The sequence below is a fragment of the Euprymna scolopes genome, chromosome 41 (genome assembly GCF_053919585.1).
Source record: "Euprymna scolopes isolate OS-2025 chromosome 41, ASM5391958v1, whole genome shotgun sequence".
NCBI lineage: Eukaryota > Metazoa > Mollusca > Cephalopoda > Sepiida > Sepiolidae > Euprymna > Euprymna scolopes.
Window position 1 is genome coordinate 65,470,093 of NC_136522.1, and position 23,231 is coordinate 65,493,323.

At 31.5% G+C, this 23,231-nt stretch overlaps 1 protein-coding gene across 1 annotated transcript in view; it reads left to right on the forward strand.

The window, feature by feature from the left end:
• Positions 1-23,231, forward strand: part of LOC145266565 (methionine aminopeptidase 1-like) — a 60,503-nt gene that overhangs the window by 21,001 nt on the left and 16,271 nt on the right. Inside the window, exons 3-8 of the mRNA XM_080122387.1 lie at positions 4,795-4,871; positions 7,325-7,385; positions 10,610-10,701; positions 15,285-15,368; positions 18,500-18,567; positions 23,154-23,224. Coding sequence (XP_079978513.1) covers positions 4,795-4,871; positions 7,325-7,385; positions 10,610-10,701; positions 15,285-15,368; positions 18,500-18,567; positions 23,154-23,224 — 453 coding nt within the window. The remainder of the gene's footprint in view (positions 1-4,794; positions 4,872-7,324; positions 7,386-10,609; positions 10,702-15,284; positions 15,369-18,499; positions 18,568-23,153; positions 23,225-23,231) is intronic.

Below are 23,231 nucleotides of genomic sequence, written 5' to 3' on the forward strand. Positions count from 1 at the left end.
TAAGTTTAAAATGTAACAACAGACAAAGATAATGAAATGTCATTTAATTAAAAGTTTTGTATTACTTATTTTGATTGAACTATTATTCTCGTCTTGAGTGTTATTTGTGCAATATTTCACTCGGTGTAGCCTTCGACCATCGTCAGGCATGTTGGTTGCCATCTTAGAAAAGAAAATAGAAAAGTTACTGGCTCCGTAGATGGTTTGGTATTCTTGGGATTGTTTTTGTTTTTTTTTTCGCCATGGTTTCATATGTGCGAAAAAAAAATTGATTGGCAAAGGTAGGCAATTCTAATAAAGTTTGACAGGGGATTATCTCTCTTTTTACCAGTGAAACGGAGCCAGTAACTTTTCTTCTCCTTTCTTTTCCAAGATAGCGACCAGCATGTCTGATGAAGGTCGAAGGCTACACTGACCGAAATGTTGCAGAAATAAAACTCAAGATGAGAACAATAGTCCGATGAAAACAAGTAATACAAACAATCAATCCTCATCTCAAAAATTCAGAACTGTAATTAGTGGTGGGACGATTAATCGGAATCGTTAATCGTAAGAATCGTGTATTTTGGGAGGTATCGGAATCGCATCGTTAAAAAATACCTTAATTTTCCGATTCCTTCATTACGATTCTTTTATCCTGATGTTGAAAAAAAGAAAAAAATGTCCTGATATTTCTAACGGCAAGAGAGAAATGTAGCATGTTATAAAAAGAAACCAAAGAAATTCATTATTAACAGGGCAATGCTTAGTGCCCTTCCCTTACAAGGTTCATTCATTCAGATCTATTGTGATCAAAACTACAAAAGAGTTAACTTGAAAAGAAGTATGCAGGGCTCTACATTACGAGTAAAAAAAACAAAACAAAAAAAAAACGCTTATCTTTTTGGTGACTGTTTTTTTTTTACTGACAAATCTTCTAATAGTGAATGAAAATGCTTTTTCAACTTATATTTTCTTAAAACGAGCAAAGTACAAATTATTTAAACAGTAAAAGGTTTAATAGAACAATATACTTTTTTTTCTTTTTTTAAAAGAAGGCTTTTGAAAGAAATATCTCTAAAATGAAATTGATCACGTATTATTTCGCAAAATTTGGACAGTAGTCCAAAAAAACCGACCCCATACCTATCTCTTCCAAACCTAAAGTTATTAAATAACCCCTTCGTTAATTTAAGGGTAATTAATTCAATTCAGTCAAGTTGTTTTTTTTAAATTTCATTGAAATAAAATCCATTTTTTAATTTTTTTTCTCCAGAAAGATAAAACCCTGAATTTGATTATATTAAAAGCAGAATAATATAATCTTTTTTCTAGAATTTTAAATTGAAAATTAAAAAAAGTGTTTGACGCAGTTTTTTGCCGAACGAAAAAGAAATTAATATATATTTTTTAAAAGGTGTTGTAATCAATTAATTTTTATGTCTAAATAATATTTACGATTAATTAAATAATTTCATTTTAAAAAGTATTTATAAATAGAATTTTACTTAAGACTTATAGTTTAGCAATATTGAACCGCATCAACCATGTGTGAATTGAACACAGTCAACCAAAAAAAAAAAAAAAAAAAATTCAAAAGAAATGCATATTTGCATTTCATTGTGTAAACTTTTATACATTGGTTTCAAAAATTAAATTCTATAAGTTTTTTTTTTTTTTTTTTTGTTAACTACTGGTTGGTACAATTTACTGCTCCATCCCTTTATATTTTTTTCTTTTTGTCTTTTTTAGCGGATTATTTTCAATTAATTATCCAAATAAGTGACTAGCTTTAAAACAAAATTTAATAGTAATTTATTTGTTTACAGATAAACTGAATTTTCTAATATGGCCTCAAAGTCCAAAAAAAGTCTTGCATGGAAACTTTTTGAAGTTTTGCAAAGTCTGTCAAATTAAAATATCGCGAGGAACAAAACCATCTAACATGACCACAACCAACATGTTAAAACATTTAACTATGAAGCATCCAAATGAATTGGAGGAGCAAAATAAAAAAGAAAAGGAACAAAAAAATTACCAACTAGTCACTCAGAGCAGTTTTATTAGTTAGAGTCGAAATCGCAGTGTCTTTTTTTTTTTTGCCTAAGTCACCAATTTTTTAACCTTCCTTAACTTCAAAGAGTAAATACAATATATACAATTGAAAAAATAATTTTTAAAAATGCTGATTCTATTCATGAAAAATTCTTTTAACTAGAAATTAAAACTTAGGTAAAGATAGCTGACTGACAGCAACAGGAGCACTGATTAACTACTGAACCACATGGAAAGGTGTGGGGGAGGAAAAAAGGAAATTAAAGGATGATAAGAAATTATGATAACCGTCTTTGAAAGGCACTAAACTCCTAAAATTTACTTGTTTAAAATTTTAGGCGACATTCCCAGGCGATTTTAAAGCACTCTCTCTCCAAAAAAAAAAAAAAAAAAAAGATCAAATTTTTAAGATTGGGAAAGATATATTTATTATAACCGAATTCCTGTATGAAGACTGGATCTACTTTATTGGACGTTAATTTGTGAGATAAGTAATTTTTCAATGTTTAATGTTTTTAAAGTTTCAATTATCAAGTAAATTTTTTTTAATTGCGTTTTTTTGTTCAATTTATTTATAAAAAAAAAACAGGGTTTAAAATGTATTTTTCAAGGTAACAAGCTTCGAAATAAGTCTAATTAAAAAAAATCACTTAATTTTTAATTTCGACAACCCTGAGAATTTAATTATTAAAAAAATATTGAAATGTGACATTTTTTTTATTTAACATTTCTATTAGTTCAATTAATATTCTTTCGATAATTCATTTCACTCAACAAACTTCACCATTTTTTGTTTTGTTTTATCTTTTTCTGTAATTTTGGTAACTATTTTTGCTCAATTTTATCTAGTATTTCATTTGTTTTTATAGTGGTATCGTTTTTATATGTGTTCCTTTGATATACCCTATTTCAAAATTAGTTTGGCTAAACTTATTCTTCACGTTAGAAACAACGTGTAAAAGTAATGAAAAAGTAAGAAAAAATAATAGGTGTTAACTACTCTTTGTGAATTATGGAGGTCTGAAGAACTGCCGTCACAAATACAACTATCAATAGCCAAACAAAAAATTGTTTTTGAAATTCCTTTACTTGTAACTTTTCGCTATACCTACCTTTTGGTATAAAACAAAAACTTTCAATTAATGGTATTTCTCAAATATGGTCGTTAACTTTGGAAGGGTTATTTTGTATCTACGGCGCCATGTCACATTGTTTTTTTCATTACGCACGTTCATTTATAAATTATTAAATTAAATATTTATCTTTTTTTATATTTAATTAGTATATATTTTCTTTCTCTTCCGCTATATATTTTTTATTTAATTCATTAAATCTGTAAATTATGAGGACCAAAATAATGAATCGTGTTAATTTATTCTCTAATTTTCTTGTTTTTGTTCTGTTATATAAATTCTATTTTATTTGTTTTTGCTCTGAAGGATCAATTCTATTTTCTTTGTTTTTTCTTCTGTATTCCAATTAATTAAAATAAATTTTATCTAAATTAAATTTTGCTAATTTTTCCGTTTACTTTACTATATAATAATTTTATTTAAACCAAAACACGACAGTGTAGACATAAAATATCTCTTCCAAAGTTAGGGAACATATTTGGGAACTACCGACCATAGGTGTAAAACTACCTGGTATATTTCAAAACAATAATTCCCTAGAAATCGGAATCGGAATCGTACTTGGTATCGGAATCGTTAATCAATATTTTCCTGGAATCAGAATTGGAATCGTATAAAAATTAGGAATCGTCCCAACACTAACTGTAATTATTTTTTTTTGTCTAATATATTAATTTCTTTTTCCTGTATTTAAAAAAAAAAAAATTGTGAGAAAAGAACTTGTAATTTTTGGTATGCAGCGGTTTTTCATCGACGAAAGGAATCGGTGAAACAATGTCAAAAAAAAAAAAAAAAAAAAAAGGAAGAAACATTTGAAAGAAACAGGACAAAAAAAACAAAACAAAAACATTATCTGCCTAAAGGAGTAAATTAAGAACTGCCACAATGTGATTTTATTTGTATTGAACTATGTAGCACAATATTACTTTCTGAATATTTATTATTACTTATTGATTTATCTCATTTGGGTCAGTTCTATATTTAAAATACAATGGTCACTATTTTCATAGAAATATTAATAAACTCGTATTTGCTGTGTTATTGGGTTTTCTATCCCCCAAAAAACTAATTAAAATATCAACTTTATCAAAACATTTGTTGATGAAATATATTTCTTGCTAAGTTTTGAGACATTTGTGTTGAACAAAGATGGTGGCTTAGTTCAGATCAGTAACCAACATGGCGACCAAGAATCAAATGCGGTCCGTCGCGTAGTTAATCTCTTAAGTTCTAAGATATTATGTTAAACAAAGATGGCGGCGTAGTTCAGATCAGTAACCAAGATGGCGGCGAAGAATTAAATGCGGTCCGTGACGTAGAAAATGGCAAACTGATTGAATCCAAAATTCGACGATTTTTATAATAATTTTGCGACGTTTTGATTGGTTGTTTAGCACAGCTGTTGGTTATAAAAATGATTGGCGAATCCATTCGTCTCATACCCCCCCATTAGAAGTCAAAAACTTTTACATTTCATGGAATTTCCACAGGTCCTGCTAGTAGATATTATTTTATTAAATTTCCACAGGTCCTGCTAGTAGATATTATTTTATTAAATTTCGAACTGCCACTTTGCAGTGGCTTACTAACATAAATTTAATAAGTGTAATTTTTTTTTCTTTTTCAGAAGAAAAGCATATGGCAGGGTTGTATAATCCCTGGCCAGATTATAGATTCACTGGTCCACTTCGGCCATATCAGCAGGTAAAGGACACTTAAGATTTTTATTTTTTTTCAAAATGTTCATTTCAACTTGCCGACATATTCCTATTATTTTTGTGCATGCGCAAATTCATTCATAGCTTTAAGTGCTTTGATTTTAAATCTTTTTTTTTTATCTATCTGTCGATATGGAACGCAGCTGGAGTGCTAAATGTTTTGGTTTTGATTCCAGCTGCAATTCTTTTAGGCCAAGCTGTTACGTAGAAACTGGAAATTAATTTGTTTTTTGGTGTGTATTGTCAGGCATGTGTTGATGTCTAACTTTATTTTTATGTTGTGTAGGGGGGGGGGTTGTCTGTTAAAGTGATCTAATGTTCTGATCAAGTATGAACAGGAACTCGTCATACAAATAAGGAAGAAAAGATATACTAAAGTGATTTTGGAACGATTTTACTCCTTTTTTTTTTTTTTTTTCAGTAAATTTTTCAGCCTTGTAACTCTCACTTTCCTTATTTTTTCCTTTAGTCCTCACATTCCATGAACAATGTTTCTGACAAAGGGGTAAGAATTGCTGTTGTCTGGGTTGGAATCTATCCATCTAACACTTATTGATGGCTAGTTTTCAATCTTTTAAGTAGTTTTTTTTTTAAACTCCTTACATCAAGTGGCTTCATGACTTGTTTGGAGCAATTTCCATTAAAAAACAAAAACAAATTCACTAATCTAATTTTGTAACTCTTCTCGTGCCTAATGAAGGCTCATGAGAGTCAAAAACCTTTGGGGATATGGAAAGTTCTTATTTGCACTCGAGCAGAACAGTAAATCATTGGCCGGCCAAATTAAAAGGATGAATCAGAAAAACAAAATTGCACTTAAAAGGACAGTCAGAATCCTAAAAAAAAAAATCTCTCGGTTGGAATACATGAGATAGCAGGTGAATGTTTGGCACCCAGTAGGATGAGCCATCTTCAGCTTGAAAAAAAAACTGATAAGAAAATGGGAGGGGGGGGGGGCATAAATCATTTTACCATTTTTAAATTTGTTTTTTTTTTTTTTTTTTCAATTTATGACCCTTTTCTACAGGCCCAACAGTAATAAAAACAAAATTTGGTGCTAATGCTGAGAGTGAGCCGCGCTATTTTTTAAAATTGTATTTCCACGTTTAATTAAAGTTTTATGACATGTTTTTTTTTTATTCAGTTGTAAGGTTAAAGTACAGATTAGGAACAAAACACCCTCCCCATGTTAAGAATGGCTTTTTAAATGTTATTATTTCCGCACGGATCACTCTCTGCATGAGTACCAAAAATTAATGAGGTACACAGATTTACAAATATTTTATTTTAAAATAATGGTTGTATTGATTGGTTTCTTAGATGTAAATTCAATGAAACTCGTTTTATTACTAAAGAGTGGTCAATGAAGGACAGAGCTGGTATCTAGTTTGTTTTATTATACAAACATACATATTTATTATACAAACATTATTGGTTACATATGCGTACAAACATGAATTAGGATTCTACTGAAACATGTATACACATATGTAACCAATAATGTTTGTAGATTAAACAAACTATATATATATATATATATATATATATATATATATATATATATATATAGTGTGTAAAGGAATTATGCTTCACCAGTGTTCACACTCGTTATTTGTCTAGATTAGGGGTTCTCAACCGGGGTCCACATGGATCATTTCTGGGGATCCACAGGCAAAATATAACAAATAGGGGGTTTTACAATGATATTTTGGTGGTCCATGAATAAAACCAACTTCATAGTTTTTATAATTAAAAATTTAATTTCTACTGTAATTTTGGTTTGACGTAAAAAATTTCGAAATAGACATTCAAACGAATTTGAATGTATTTTCTAGATTTCCATAAAATTGCCTTGAAAGCAATAAAGAAAAAAAAGTGGAAGAGTTGGTTAGGCAGTCGGTTCTTTTCCGATTACATTGTGTCTGACCTTTGCCCTCCCATACTCTGACCAATAGTTATGAGAGGGTCCACCAAGAAAAAAGAAGGAAAAAGGGGGTCCACAAGTAAGAAAAGGTTGAACGACTTATATAGATGTACTACTATATATAAAAGTCATAGACTTACATTTAATTTTTAACACTGAAAATATTATTTCTGATTACTTAAAGAAAAAATAATGCACCATTTTACTTATATATATATATATATTATATATATATATATACTGGTGAATTTCTTTCTGGTAAGTCTGAGGTGGTTGTCTGACTTGGTGTCTAGCTTTCTTGCCTCCTCTCACCACTTGAAATAGTTTCACATGGAGGTTAGAAAAAGGTATGTGTTTTACTAAATAACGTCTGAATGACAGGATGGAAGTACATAAATTTATTTATTAATAAATACACAGTACTCTTTATCATAAAGTTTAGGTCATCATTATTATTATTTGATATATTATTTCTGTGCATGTGTCTAATGTTTGAGGTCTTATTTCTTTTCCAGAGTCCCAGGAGAATTGTACCTGAATATATTCCCCGACCTGATTATGCTAAGCATACAGAAGGTAACGACTGTTTTATGTTTTTCAGAGGATGATTATGATTAATATTTTTTTAATTATTTGGACTACTGTTCTCATCTTGAGTGTCACTTCACAATGTTTCAGTCGATGTCACCTCTGACCTTCTTCAGGTATATCTTGTTGAACTCTGTGATTTTCTGTCGAACTTGGAAATTTGAACGGAACCCTTTATTTACTTCACAGGGGTAGCATGCTCTTGTTCCATCAACCATGACCGGGTAGAGGTCCTAAGTGATTCGTAATTGTATTTTTCGGTCACCCACACTAAGAATTGAACCTTTAACCTTCAGGATAATATCACTTTTCCAATTGATTTTTCCAAGTACTAACCACTGCGCGTCCTTGCAGACAGTTATAGTATAAATTTTGGGAGCCTTAAATTATAAATAATGGATAAATTTGTCCATAAAGCCCTGTGTGTGTGTGTATATATATATATATATATATATATATATATATATATATATTCAGTAATAATAATTATTAAAAGATAGTGATATTAAAAAATAGAAATAAAATAATAATCTGCACAGATTTTTGAACAGAACTTTTATATCTAATCTAGCATGAACCGATAGAATAGTGGATAAATTACATAGTAAAATTTTGTCCTCTAGTTACACTCTGTTGGAGGTCACATCTTCCTGCCATGAGAGAGAGAGATAAATAATCTAGTATATTTGCACACTCTCTTTTTGTGCCACATGACATCACTTCCACTTCTGGCTACATAGGTTGAGGTGATATTCGAGTACATACATGCTGACCTTGATTTCCTGTTTTCTATGATCAGAATTTGTCGTGGGTGTGAACGTTTGACTAAAACTTTTCTTACGTTTCTTTAAACTTCAGATAAATCCTATTTTGATTAAATTTATATCATAATGTATAAAATTGTCTGGCGAAAACAATGTAAGTGCTACCGTATCTCCACCTAAACCTAATCCGCTATGTGATGAATATTTACCTACCTCCACTTAGAACAAACCAATTGAGACAAACTCCCTGAAAACTTTGAATATGCATATTCAATTTCAACAAAATTTAAACCAAATCTATAAGGCACTAATTCAGAGATTTATCCAACATTTCAGTTTTTTCTGACTCTATTATGTGTCGATTCAATCCCGAGCAACGCCTGGTCTCCCTGCAAGTTTGAAATTTAATTTTTTATTTTCTGTGTTGAAAAAATGTTATACTTTATTGCTAAAGTTGATAAATTTGAACTTTTATTCAAAGAGGGTGGAAGTGGGGGGGGGATGGGCTTACCCAGTCGTAAAATATGTTTAAATATATTTTGATTCATGCAGATTCTGTATGTATTGTTACAGAGACAATTCTCTATTGAATATTATATTGTACCTAATATATAGTTCTGATTTCAAAAGTTAAAAAAAACAAAAAAAATGACTTGGCTGCCGTCGGATAGAATCAAAACCAAAACATTTAGAACTCCAGTCACGTTCATTACCATTTCAGCTATCGATAGATTAGAAAGATTTTAAATTAAACCACTTCAGGCTATAAATGAATTTGCCCGTCCACAAAAGTAATAAAAATATGTTGGCAAATTGAAATGAACATTTTGCATTTCAACTTGCTGACATATTTCTCTACACATTATCCATCCAAACAAAGATTTTACTTGTTATAAATCATCCTTGACGTATGGTTACTGTTTGCTATAAATTTCAGTCTTAAGTTATAAGTAGTTTAAGAGTTTATTGGTTAATATTTTCATACATATACATACATACAATTTTTTTTTTTTTTTTTTTTACGCGGTGGTCACCACTTATCAAGGCCCGGAAGCCACTCAGGGATAAGGGTTATTGCAAGTACAGTACGTTAGTGTGGAGATTTGGTGAAGTGTTTACTTAAGGGGGCGGTTCATTAGGAATTTGTTAACATTGGACTTGAAGACATCCAAGTTGTAGTCAGGTGGGAAGCAGGCAGACGGAACAGAGTTCCACAGGCGTGCAGTTCTAAGAAAGAAGCTTTGTTCATGGAATCCACGTTTTGATTTAGGCACAGATATAGAGTGGGGGAAATTTTTCACAGTGGATTCAGCTAGACGGGTGTTTTTCGTGAAAGATTGGCGAGGGGGGACCAGAGATTGGAGTTCAGATGAGCACCTGCCATGGAAATAACGATAAAACAAGAATAGGCTCGCAACGTCTCTTCTGTGGGAGAGAGGTTGCAGGGTAGAGAAAAGGACATCCCCCCCCACTAAGCCACGAAGTCTATTTTGTACTCTGTCAAGGCAGGATAGGATGTTTTTAGCAGCTCCTGTCCAGATATGGCAGCAGTATTCCATCCTTGGACATGATGATTGCAACGTCTTGTCAGACAAGTGCCATTCCCTCAGACTCCCATGAGCCCAAAAATGACTTCCATCACCACAGGACCATTTTAATAGACAAATGCCTGAGGGAGTATCTATACACAGATGATGTTACAGAGTCTTAGCTTTGTACGACAGCTAAGTTTCTCTCTCGGTTCAAAATGTTGAGATCCAGCAACAAGCAAGAGCAAGATAGCCAGCAACAAGTTAAACTGCAAACCAGCTTAATGCGGGTACTGGTCTCCCGCTTTATGATTTTTTAAATCAGAGATTTGCTTCTCCTAGAAAGGTTGCCTTCACCACGGCTTACGGGAGCCCTCTCCACCCCAACGCACACATACATACACACAAAACACACACGGTGCTAGTTGGCCGTTGACCCCGAAAAAGGGTTTATTTGCCCTTTGGAAGGTTTTGTTTTTAATCCAGGGAAACTAGCCACCCTCCTCACCAAACATGTCAGGTGGGGGAACCAGTTTTGTCGCCGGTGACCCAACCATGAGGCAGATAGTACTGGGTTATATGGTATCAGTAGCATATGACATGGCCTGACATGAGACATACAGACAGACATACATCCAGACAGACATACATACATACATACATATAGACATACATACATATAGACATACAGACAGACATACAGACCTACATACATACAGACATACATACATACATACATATAGACATACATACATATAGACATACAGACAGACATACAGACCTACATACATACAGACCTACATACATACAGACATACATACATACAGACATTGACTGATTTATTTGTATATATTTTTCCCTCCACCATTCTTGATTTTTACCTGATTCTTTATTTTTTCTTCTGTTTCTTTGTAACCAGGAATTCCTGTCTCTGAACGTCAAATGAAAGAAACAACAAGTATAAAAGTTCTAAATGAAGAAGAACAAGAAGGAATGAGAGTTGCGTGTCAGGTGAGGCAGATGCGTTTTTTTATTTTTATTATTCAAAGATTTTTTTTTTTTTTTTTTTTTTTAAATTTTTTTTTTTAAGATTGATTTATTTGCACATATGAAATCCAAATAACCCTAGCCATAAAACATCTCTGGTGCTACAAGATCAGGCTGTCTGAAGATACCGGCTTCCTGATGTAAATGGTCTCGGATATGACCTTAAACTATATCCGATGGTGAGGCCCCAGCTTGCGGGCTTTGGGGAGTGTGGAGCCACCCTTTAATTACCATTGCTCCCAGGTCCACTCTGACCCAGAGTGGTAGTACCTGTTAGGGTCCCAACTATGGGTTAAATAGAAACTGATTCGAAAACAACAAATATATTCTATTAAAAAAGTTTTTCTTCAAAATCTTTGGATTCGGCATTAAATAACCCAAAAAGGTTTGATATGCCGTAAAACAAAAACAACCAACCAATCCTGATGTAAAAATGCACCGAACATTAACGTTATTGCTTTATTCTTTTTCCCTTTTCCTTTGTGAAACTCAATCATGTTTTGCAAAGTTTTCCTCTACAAAAGAACTTGAAACATAAAAACATTTTATAAAAATTACTGGATTCGGCAGCAAATAACTTGAAAAAGGGGTTGATATGCTGTAAGGCAATAAAAACTAAACATCATAAATAAATATCTGAAGATAAAACCTAAAAACTTCCTTCCAAATTAGATGATTCAGCATTAAATAACCTGAACAGAGTTAATATACCGTAAAACAAAACAACCAAACTGTGTTTATATTACTTGTATTGATTGGACTATTGTTCTCGTCTCGAGTGTGATTTGTGCAACATAAGACGACCAAGCCTAGAGTTTAGTAGTATTTGGGAGCCTCTAATTGTACCTATTTACAATGCCTCCCCACGGGACAGAGTTAGACACCAGGGTCGTTTTTTAACGAAAAAAGGTACAAAAATAAAAAATAGTCTCAGTCGTGAAGGACTGATCCTCCACCGAAAGAAAACAAGAAATGGAAGTACAGCATCTGAACACTTTGATCTTGACCAAAAGGCCAAAAATTTCGGTGATGGAAGGGAGATAATCCCCTGTCTATCTTTATTAGTGTTGCCTCCCCTGTGTCAACCAATTTTTTTTTTTTTTTTTTTTCACAAATTCAAAACAATAACCATGAAATAGAAACTAACTTACGGAATACAAAAATATCCACAGAACCAGTAACTTTTCTATTTTTTTTTTTTTTTTTTTTTTTTTTTTCCAAACAACAACCAACAGGCCTGAGGACGGCCGAAGGACAAACCGACCGAAATGTTGTACAAATAAAACTCAAGATGAGAATAATCAATACGAGTGATATAAACCAAATATGGTTTAGTTTACTTTCTGGAAAAGGTCTTTTAGACTGTCTTGGGAATTTAAAAAAAATTTTTTTTCTTGGTTAGAGATTTTTGCAGTTTGTTACAATATGTTTTACAGAATATGGTTCCTGACATGAGATACAAATTGATGCTTCTTCGTCATTTAGTAGTTACTAGCGGGGGTGCCCAGGTGTTTGGAGGTGTGTGTTGAATAAAACAAAAAAAGTGGTGGCAGGCTCGAACCCGTACCGCGAAGGAGGAAAAGAACGTGATAAAAGAAAACGCAACGTCTTTGCTGTTGCGCTCATTGCCAAACCGAAAGTGATGAATGTTTAAATTAAGGCTAGTCAATCAAAAAGAGGGGATGACTTTTAAAAATTTTGGCGAAAAAACGACCCACCCCCACCCCTCTCTGTAGAAAAGTGCCCAGTTGAAGGTGAAGGAATTAATGTTTTTAGCCAATTTTTTTTATATTTGTCGTCCAAAGGGTTGAGCTTCAAAACAATACTGATCTCATGAAAATTCATCGCCTCTATTGAAAGTTTTTTACATACATACATACAAAGAGACAGGTGAGATTTATATTACAGACGATAGTATTTTTGTCATCTTTGGAGTTTTGCTGTAACTACTTCTTCCCTTCTTGTCATCTTATATATCGTTGCCTCCTCCTCCTCGCATATTGATTCCATATCACCACTTTACTTTCTTATTGTTTATTTATGTATTACCGTTTTTTTTTTTTTTTGCTTTGTTTTATATGACATACTTACAGTTCAGCCCGGCTTTGCTTGGGCCCTATGTACTGTTCATAACTTTATGTGCATAGATATATGATGATTGCAACGTCTTGTCAGACAAGTGCCACTCCCTCAGACACTTAATGTCCATGAGCCCAAATGCCTGAGGGAGTATCTATACAAAGATGGTGTTATTAGAAATTTTGTTTCTGTTTTTTATTTATTTATTTATTTTTTTTTTTTTTAAGTTGTGCTTAATTTGATAGTTTGTTGTTTTTGCACGAGTTTCATAACTCTTGCCAATTAGATACAATTATATTTGTTGATTAGGGGTCTGTAATTTTGTACTTTTGTATTAGCGGAAAGCTGAAAATGTAACCGATCGGTGGAGCAGGATGTGGAACTGATTATTGGTCAATGAATCTATAATGTTCACGGATGGAATCAAGACTAGCTGTTCTTAGTCTCAGCGTTGGCAATGGACCGTTGTGATTGGCTGGCCTTTATTTGGGTTTGATTGTTTTCGTTGATGGCATATCGCCTCTTTTCGGGTTATTTAGTGTCAAATTAAAAGAACTTGTATGCTTCAAGTTATCTAAACATTAAAAATATTTCATGCAGGTGTGTGGATGTTGGATGGTAATGGGGAAGTTGTTTATAAAAGAGGTGTTTGTTTGGCAAGGAGACAAATCTTGAGATGAGACATCACCGACCCAAAATGATTCATCCATTTTCTAGTTGAGACGTGTATAAATTATTTACTACTAACGGACACAATAAAACACTCTCTCTCATATATATACACTAATAAAAAAAAAATTTAAAAAAAATTTAAAAAAAGTGACTTGTTGGGTCATCTATTGAGCTTTGGTTAAGTTGTTTGAATCAGGAAAATAGTGACCAGGAATAAACTAACTTCCCTCCCAAAAGATGAGTTAATATCTGAGTCAGACAAAATATTTGGTTTGGTTGTTTTATGGCATATCGACTTTTTTTCCAGATTATTTCATGCCGAAGCAGTAATTTTGGAAAAAGTTTTTATGATTCAAGTTCTTTATATCTTCAAATATTTATTCATGGTGAATTAGTTTGTGTTCCTGGTGTTTAACATTGAAATTTTTTTTTATTTTAAACAAATAAACATTTATTTTATTTTTAAAAATCTCTGTTGTATTATCTTATAAACGTAAAATATATGTATTTCAATTTATTCATGGTATTTCGTTGTGTTGTAGACGAAAATTTGTTTTTCCTTTTTACCTTTGCAGAACATGATTGAGTTTTGCAAAAGGAAAAGTAAAAAAACAATAACATTAATGTTTGTTGTATTTTAGATCAGAAGCCAATATCTTCAGACAACCTAATCTGGTAACACCAGACTGGTAAATGTTCAAACTATAACACTGAAATTAAGTCAGTTAGCTGCTAGTAGTTCTCTTTTTTCTTTTTTTCTTTTGTTATGAATGCAAGAAAAGAGTTGCCAGGGACGCTGGGAAAATGGTGGGATCCTTCTACCGCTCCAGAAGATATCTCACTACTGATGCAATTCTCTATCTGTATAAAAGCCAAGTACGTCCAAGGATGGAGTACTGCTGCCACATCTGGGCAGGAGCTGCTAAAAACAGCCTATCCTGCCTTGACAGAGTACAAAATAGACTTCGTGTTTTTGTGGGGGATGCCCTTTTCTCTTCCCTGCAACCTCTCTCCCACAGAAGAGACGTTGCGAGCCTGTCTTTGTTTTATCATTATTTCCATGGCAGGTGCTCGTCTGAGCTCCAATCCCTCGTTCCCCCCTTGCCAATCTTTCACGAGAAACACCCGTCTGGCTGAAACTACTGTCAATAATTTTCCCCACTCTTTATCTGTGCCTAAATCCAAACGTAGATTCCATGAGCAAAGCTTCTTTCTTAGAACTGCACGCCAGTGGAACTCTCTGCCGCTTGCCTGTTTCCCACCTGACTACAACTTGGACGTCTTGAAGTCCAACATAAACAAACTCCTGACAAACTGCCCCCTTTAGTAAGACACTCTATCAAAACCCCCAATACTAATGATTTCTACAATACTATCTCATTGATTACTGTACACGCAATAACCCTTATCCCTGAGTGGCCTTCGGGCCTTGATAAGTGATGACCCCCATGTAAAAAAAAAAAAAAAAAAAAAAAACTTAATTTGAGCGTGTAGAATGAGGGAGAGAGAGAGAAACTAACGTTGTACATGATTAGACTCAACACATAGCAACGTATGTGTCACAAGGAATATAGGACAAGTAATAACTCGACTCCTTCCTTTCGTGACATTTATTTCCTCATTCTCCTACCACGCGTGACTTCTCATTACAGCCGTGACCTCACCCGCATCTCTAACGTGATCGTCTTCTCTAGCATACTCTCCTTTTTATAGTCTTTAATTTTGTCCCTATCATGTAAGCGTTTTGCATACGGCTCGGTATTTCACAATTATATATTTTTCTTTTCGTTTTTCAGCTTGGCCGTGAGGTGTTGGATATAGCAGCCAATGCAATAGAAGTTGGAGTGACCACGGATGAGATTGATAGGATTGTTCATGAGGTCAGTCAAATGCTGTTTCCATCGTCCACTTTTCAATGGCAACAGATGGCTCCATTAAAACATTCTTGTGCTTTTTTTTTTTTTTTTTTTTTTTTTTTTTTTTTTTTAAGAAACTTTAACTAAAATATTCTTGTATATTTTTTATTTAGAAACTTCAAAGAAAATAGGGTGCTTGTCTTCAATTCCTACTATATTTAAAAACCAAAATTTTCAACCTTAGATTAACAGGGAGACCCGATGTTGCCCAGGATTGAATGGAGGATCAACAAATGTTCCAATAAAAATTTGTTTGAAAAGCATCAAAACAAAAAAATACAATTGTATATTCACACATATTGAAATGTGTCTCACATTGATACAATTATGGCTTAATATTTACTAACATATGTAAATATAGTTACGTGGCTAAAACTAACCTGACTGTTCTAACTTCTAGCAAATTTAAAAAAAAAATGATACAAGTAATTAAATAGCAATGATTTTAACTGACATAAACATGGATAAAATTAAAGTGTACTATTTTTGCTACGCTCCTATTATTTCTTGTCTGCGATCCTGTCTTTGGAAAGGCAGTTATCCTTATTTTTATTTGTTTGGCAGCTTCACTTTTGCATTCCTTCCTACAATATGGTTGCCTTCAAGTCCAACGTAAACAAATTCTTGATGAGCCATCCCCTTAAGTGATCCAATTTCACCAAATTTCCACTACTAATGATGACTTCGACATGTTCCCTTTGACCACTGTACACTCATTAACTCTTATCCTCGAGTGGCCTCCAGGCCTTGATAAGTGGCGACTCCTTTGTAAAAAGAGAAAAAGGTTCGCTTCCAAAATTATCAAAGATGTTACACCATCCCAGATATTTTTTATCAATATTTATCAGTAAGTCCTGTTCTGTCTGTCTGCTTCCCACCTGACTACAACTTGGATGTGTTCAAGTCCAACGTTAACAAATTCCTAATGAACCGCCCCCTTAAGTAAACACTTCATCAAATCTCCACACTAACGTAATGTACTTGCAATAACCCTTATCCCTGAGTGGCTTCCGGGCCTTGATAAGTGGTGACCACTGTGTAAAAAAAAAAGAAAAAAAAGTCCTGTATTTATTGGTTTGATATGTGAAATACCGTTTGGACGCCCCCCCCCCCCCGATTTCTGAAGATTTGTAACGCAACTATTATTTTCATATTTTTTCACCGTTGTTTTTTCCTGCATTGCTATTACCCTTCATAAATACCCACAGTTATTTGCCAGCAGTGCTTTAAGCAAACTACAGTTATAGCCAGCTAACATACTTCCTAACTTCCGATGTGGCGGTGACAAGGCTAATCAGTTCCTTTACTTTTATTGTTCTTCAGTATTTTTTACTGTGAAGCGATTTATTGAAATGAAATATAAGAAAAGGACATTATAGAAAAGTATACAATAAAAATTTACAAAATTATAAAAAGATAAAAATAACACAATTAGTCTTTATTTGCACTTTTAATAACAAGATTAAAAAATAAGTTATTTTATTTGAAATTTTATAAGAAACTAGCAGGACACCCAGCATTGCCCGGTCGTAAAATACCCTTAAATATGATATTTTGATTAATGCAGTTTTCGTATTTATTATATTGGACCCAGTATATAGTAATGATTTAAAAAGTTAAAAAAAAAAAAAAAAATGAGACTCGAAACTAAAATGTTTAACTTATGATTTTTTTCCTCTGCCATTAATGACTGATCTATGAAAACGTGTTTGTGGCAAAGCTAAAAATTAAAAATGAACCAATAGCTACTACATTATGCATGCATATTCATAATGCCGGCATTCGACCGTCACCTAGCAAATTTCATTTTTTTTTTTTTTTTTTTTTTTTTTTCCAGGCTAAAACCCAAATATAAGGTTTCGCATGAGTTCAAATACTTTATATATGAAGTTTCATGTCTGTAGACCAAAAACTCTAGGAGGAATTTGGTAGGCAAATTTTTTAAAAGAAAAAAAAATATATATATATATATATATATATATATATATATATATATGGAAAGAGTTTTATGTTTACTGTAAACTTTTCACACAAATATGAATCATGTCCAATATTTGCATGAATATAATTACACGTAATAGTTGAAGATAATCATCCCATGAAAAAAAACAAAAAAACTAATAGGGAATTAATTAAAATGAATTTTTAAAAGCATATACAAATTAGCTAGATCTTTTACAGATGAATGCAATTCCACGAGCCATATATAATGAAGTTGTATCTTCTTTTTAAATAAATTGCAAAAAAGGGTTTTTGATATGAATATCAATACACAAGAAGACCCAAATTTATGAGTATAGATATGTTTATGAAATTGTAATAACACTGGTTTTTTTTTTTTGGTTTTTCATTTTAAAAATAAGTTTTTTTTTTTTTTTCATTTTAAAAATAAGTTTGTTTGTTTTTTTTATTTTAAAAATAAGTTTGTTTTTTTTTATTTTAAAAATAAGTTTGTTTTTTTAATTTTAAAAATAAGTTTGTTCGTTTTTTATTTTAAAAATAAGTTTGTTCGTTTTTTATTTTAAAAATAAGTTTGTTTTTTTTATTTTAAAAATAAGTTTTTTTTTTTTATTTTAAAAATAAGTTTGTTTTTTTTATTTTAAAAATAAGTTTGTTTTTTTTATTTTAAAAATAAGTTTGTTTTTTTATTTTAAAAATAAGTTTGTTTTTTTTATTTTAAAAATAAGTTTGTTTTTTTTATTTTAAAAATAAGTTTGTTTTTTTTATTTTAAAAATAAGTTTGTTTGTTTTTTTTATTTTAAAAATAAGTTGTTTTTTTTTTTTTTTTTTAAATAAGTTTTTTTTTTTTTATTTTAAAAATAAGTTTGTTTTTTTATTTTAAAAATAAGTTTGTTTCATTTTAATTCATACAATAAATACGTTTATGAAAGTTTAAAAAATGAGAAGAAAAAAATGAAGGAACTGATTTGCCTTATCACTGCTTCCAGTAGCAGCCACGCCAGAAGTTAGGAAGTACATCAGATGACTATAACCCAATTTGCAATAATTAAAGACAAAAAAAAAAAAAAAATTAATATTTAATGTTTACAACTGTTATTACTTATATACACGCTTTGATTTTTTTTATTTTCCAGGCTTGTATAGATCGTGAATGTTACCCGTCACCTCTTAATTATTACGAATTTCCCAAATCCTGTTGCACGTAAGTATAAACTTGGTTGTCTTCTTTATACCTTCTGAGTTTTAACCTGATGCTACCTGGCCAGGCTGTCTGAAGATACTGGTTTTCTAACCTAAAATACACCAGATATTAATGCTTTTGCTTTTCCTGTGTAAGGTTCAATCAAGTTCTGCAAAGTCAAAACAAAAAAAAAATTGTTTTTTTTTTCCTCTATAAAACAACCAAACCAAACATTATGAATAAATATTTAAAAACATAAAGCATATATATAAAATATAAAACTATGAAAACTTTTACCAAAATGACTTTATTCTGCATTAAATAATCCTGAAAGGGTTGATAGGCCGTACAACTAAACAAGCAAATGGATTCTTAGACATTTTATTTATTTTGCAGATAAACAAAAAAAAAAAAAAAAAATTCAGACTCCATCTCTTAGTATTCTTATTAGACCAACCCTGATTCCTTCCAAAACCTCCAACTCTGCAACCCTATCTGATCAAATACCATTTACTTGAAAAGAAAAATATCTAAGAATCCTTTTAATTATTGGAATTCTTTTAAGATGAGTAATTTGCATATTTTATTTGTGAACTATTATTCTCATCTTTATAGTTGTTTCATGACGGTTTGGCCAACCATTACTCTGGTCTTCGTCAGGTCATTAACCGTGACAGGATAGAAATGCAGAGTCTTGTAACTGCATCTTAAGTAATTACTATCTTCCCTAGTTGTTGTCTCACCAATCAAAGAATTAGTGGGTCAAAGCGTGGTGAAACAAAAACAACAACTATGGAAGGCAGTAATTACTGAAGATACCGTTACAAGACTCAACATTCCTATCCCGTTATGGTCAACAACAAAGGCCAGAGGAATAGTTGGTCGAAACGTGAAACAACAATTATAAAGATGAGGATAGTCTGCGAGTAAATAAATATGCAAATTACTCATCTCAAAAGAATTCCAATAATTAAAGGATTCTTAGACATTTTTCAAGGAAATGGTATTTGATGAGATAGGGTTACAGAGTTGGAGGTTTTGGAAAGAATCGAAGTTAGTCTAGTAAGAATACTAAGAGATGGAGTCTTTTTTTTTTTTTTTTTTTTTTTTAACCTGCTATTAGACAGCTTTAAAAAGTTAACTTGCAAACCAACCTATCTCTGGTCAGGTCTTTATTTATCCTTTTTTTTTTAAATTTTTTTTTTATTTTTATCACTTCCTTCTATGTTTGCCAAGACCAACAAAATTTGGTAAGCGATGTTAAAACTAAATTGCCAGAAGTTGTTTGTACTTTTTCAGTTTCATGACCAAAAAAAAAAAAAAAATATATCTCAAAGAATCTGAATATGTGGAAACTTTAAAATAAAAAGTCAGTCAGAATTTTTGAAGTCTTCGGCGCTGAATTCAGACCATATACTTTTCGATTCCTCAACCCTGTTTGGTATGAAGAATAGGAAATGAGAGGAGAGAGAGAGAGCAAAGAAAAAAAAAAGATTAACAATTTCAAACCAAACAAATCTTGGTTCTTGTCCAGAATTCTTCCGATGTTAAAACAGGAAAAGTGAAAAAAAAAAATCTCTATAATGTACATATCTGTGGCAAAATGAAAATATCATATTCCAAAAATCACAAATTGATCAAGTAGTTTTATTTTTAAATAAGAACATAAAATTTTATGCGTATCATAGGAGTGACTCTCGCTTGCCATTTTGAAAATAAAATCTTAAATAGGAATAACAAGGTAGATAACTCAGTAATTTATACTAGATTTACGTTGTAATGCCTATGAATTCCCAGGAATCACTTAAAAATGAGTTTTTTTAATAAAAATAAAACTATTTGTTCAATTATTATTATTATTGGGAGATGATATTTTTGTTTTACTTTTATATTTTTCTAGATTTTCCTTCTTTTTTTTTTTTTTTTCTAGATTTTTCTTTACTTTTTGATATAGAAGGAATTCTGAAATAGGAACCCAAATTTTTCCCTTCATTAAAATGTTTAAAACTGCAACGTCATTTTATCAGCAGTTTTCTAAATAACATAGAATAGAATAAATGAATATTTTATTAAAAATTTGAATTCGTTTTTACAGATTTTATCTTTGCTTATTCAGTTCTCTTTGATTCAATATGACTTACGGACTTTAATCCCAGTCAATATAGAAGTAGAAACAATCCATGAAATTTTCTAGGATCACAACTCATTAAAATAATCACGCTACGTCTTGATTCATAAAAAAATTCTAATGAAATGACATGGTCCAAAAACTGAAAGCGGAGTTTGGTAGGCAAAACTTTTTAAACAAATATATACACGCGTACATAAATATATATAGAAAGAGGTTTGTTTTTATTATAACCTTTTTACGCAAATATTACGCAAGTATAAATCATGTAGAATATCTGCATGAATATAATTACACATAATAGTTAACTAAAAATGATTATCCCATAAGGAAACGGAAAAAACTAATAGGGAATTAATTAAAACTAGTGGGACCTGTGAAAATTCCACAGGGGATTCATTCATATGTAATATATTGATGTTGGCATTCTGTAGATGTTCAGTGTAAATGGAGATGCTCTAATATTATTGTAGCTCTTTTGTTAAAACTGCAAAAGTATTTATCTAAACTAGCACAAACACCCGGTAAAACCCGGTCTTAAAGTATGCTTAAATATGATATTTTAGTTCTTGCAGATTTCGTATGTATTATTATAGGGTTAATTTTCTATCGATTCTTACATATTATAAAGTTGTGATTTCAAAAATAAAAAAATATCCTTATGACTTGGGTGCATTAGCTTGAATCAAAACTAAAACTTATGAAATATATATATATATATATATATATATATATAACTTGAGTTCCTTCAGCCATAATTGAAACAGAAATCAAAACTTGCGAAGAATTCTTGGTAAAATTATTTATAAAAAAAAACTAGATGATTTAAGTGCCATCAGCTATAGTTGAAACTGAAACCAAAACTTATGAAGAATTCTTGGTAAAATTATTTATGACATGAAATAGAACATAACAATTAAACACCCTGGGTGTAAGCGTGACATAGAAAATAACACACACGCTATCGTATTGATATATAGATGAATGTTTGAAAGAATATGCAAATTAGTTAGATCTTTTGCTAGTGAATGCAATTCCACGACCAATATATAAAGTTGTATTTTCTTTTTAAATAGAATAGAAAAAAGGGTTTTTTAATATGAATATCAATACACAAAAAACAACAAATTTATAGGAGTATAGACGTACTCTTTGTGAATGAAATTTCAAGATGCCAAGTTGTTGAACGATATGCAGTTTGCATACGCATGATGACAAGCGACTATAAAATAAAGCCGAATTGTGTTGATCGGACAAGAAAGAAGGCGTTTGTGTCAAAAGCAAATGGACATATTGTGACAATTTTTTAAACAAGGGAACAAAAGTGGGAAAGAAAACGTTCACATTTTTTTTATTCATTTGTTTGCGGACTTCTTCTCATCTTCATAGTTGTTGTTGTTTTACCACGTTTCAGCCAACTTATTCTCTGGCCTTCTTCAGGTGATTAACTGAGACGCGATAGGAATGCTGAGTTTTGTAACTTATCACCAGTAATTACTACTTTCCATAGTCGTTGTCTCACCATGTTTCGGCCAACTTCAGGTGATTAACCACAACAGAATAGGAATGTTGAGTCTCTTAACTGTATCCCCAGTAATTACTGTCTTTCACTACATTTTCGCCAACTAATCCTCTTACCTGCTTTGGGTAGGATTGAAACTGCTATCTTCAGACAATGATTATCTGGAATTGTAGCAACTCAACGCCTCTATCCACTGTACCACAAACCCCGAAGGGCGATCAAGGTTAGATTTTGTATTATTATTTGGTCTTCCATTGTCGGGTCCGTACTGAATATATATAATGGGGAATCCTTTGAAGGCAGTCATTACAAGTCGCCACAAGACTCGGCATTATCCCGTCATGGTTAATCACCTGAAGAAGGCCAGAGGATAAGTTGATCAAAACGTGGTGAAACAACAACGGAGATGAGGATAACAGTCCGCAAAAGAATGAATGCACAAATTATGAAGCCTCATCTCGAAGGATTAAAAAAAAAAAAAATTTTTTTTTTTTTTTTTTAAATAAAAATATATAAGTATATAAGATTGCAACAAGCGGGGAATTATTTTATTCGGTGCTAATGCAGAGAGTGATCCGTGCTATTTTTTAAATCGTATTTCCACATTTAATTAAAGTTTTTTGTTTTTTTTATTCAATTGTAAGGTTAAAGTACAGAAAAGGTACAAAACACCCTCTCTTCACCATGTTAAGAATGGCTTTTTAAATAATAACGTTATTATTTCTGCATGGATAACTCTCTGCATAAGTACCGTTTATTTATTTAAAAAAAAATTTTTTTTTTGCAATAGAATCTATATATTCAAAAGAAACAAAACCATTTAAAAATTTGTATTAGATTGCAAGAAACGGTAAATTATTTATTTATTTATTTTTTTTTTTTTGCAATGCAGTCTATATATTCAAAAGAAATAAAACTATTTAAAATTTGTATTGTTTTTGTTTTTTTGTTTTCCAGTTCTGTTAATGAAGTTATTTGCCATGGCATTCCTGATGCGAGGCCATTAAAAGATGGAGATATTCTTAATGGTGAGCA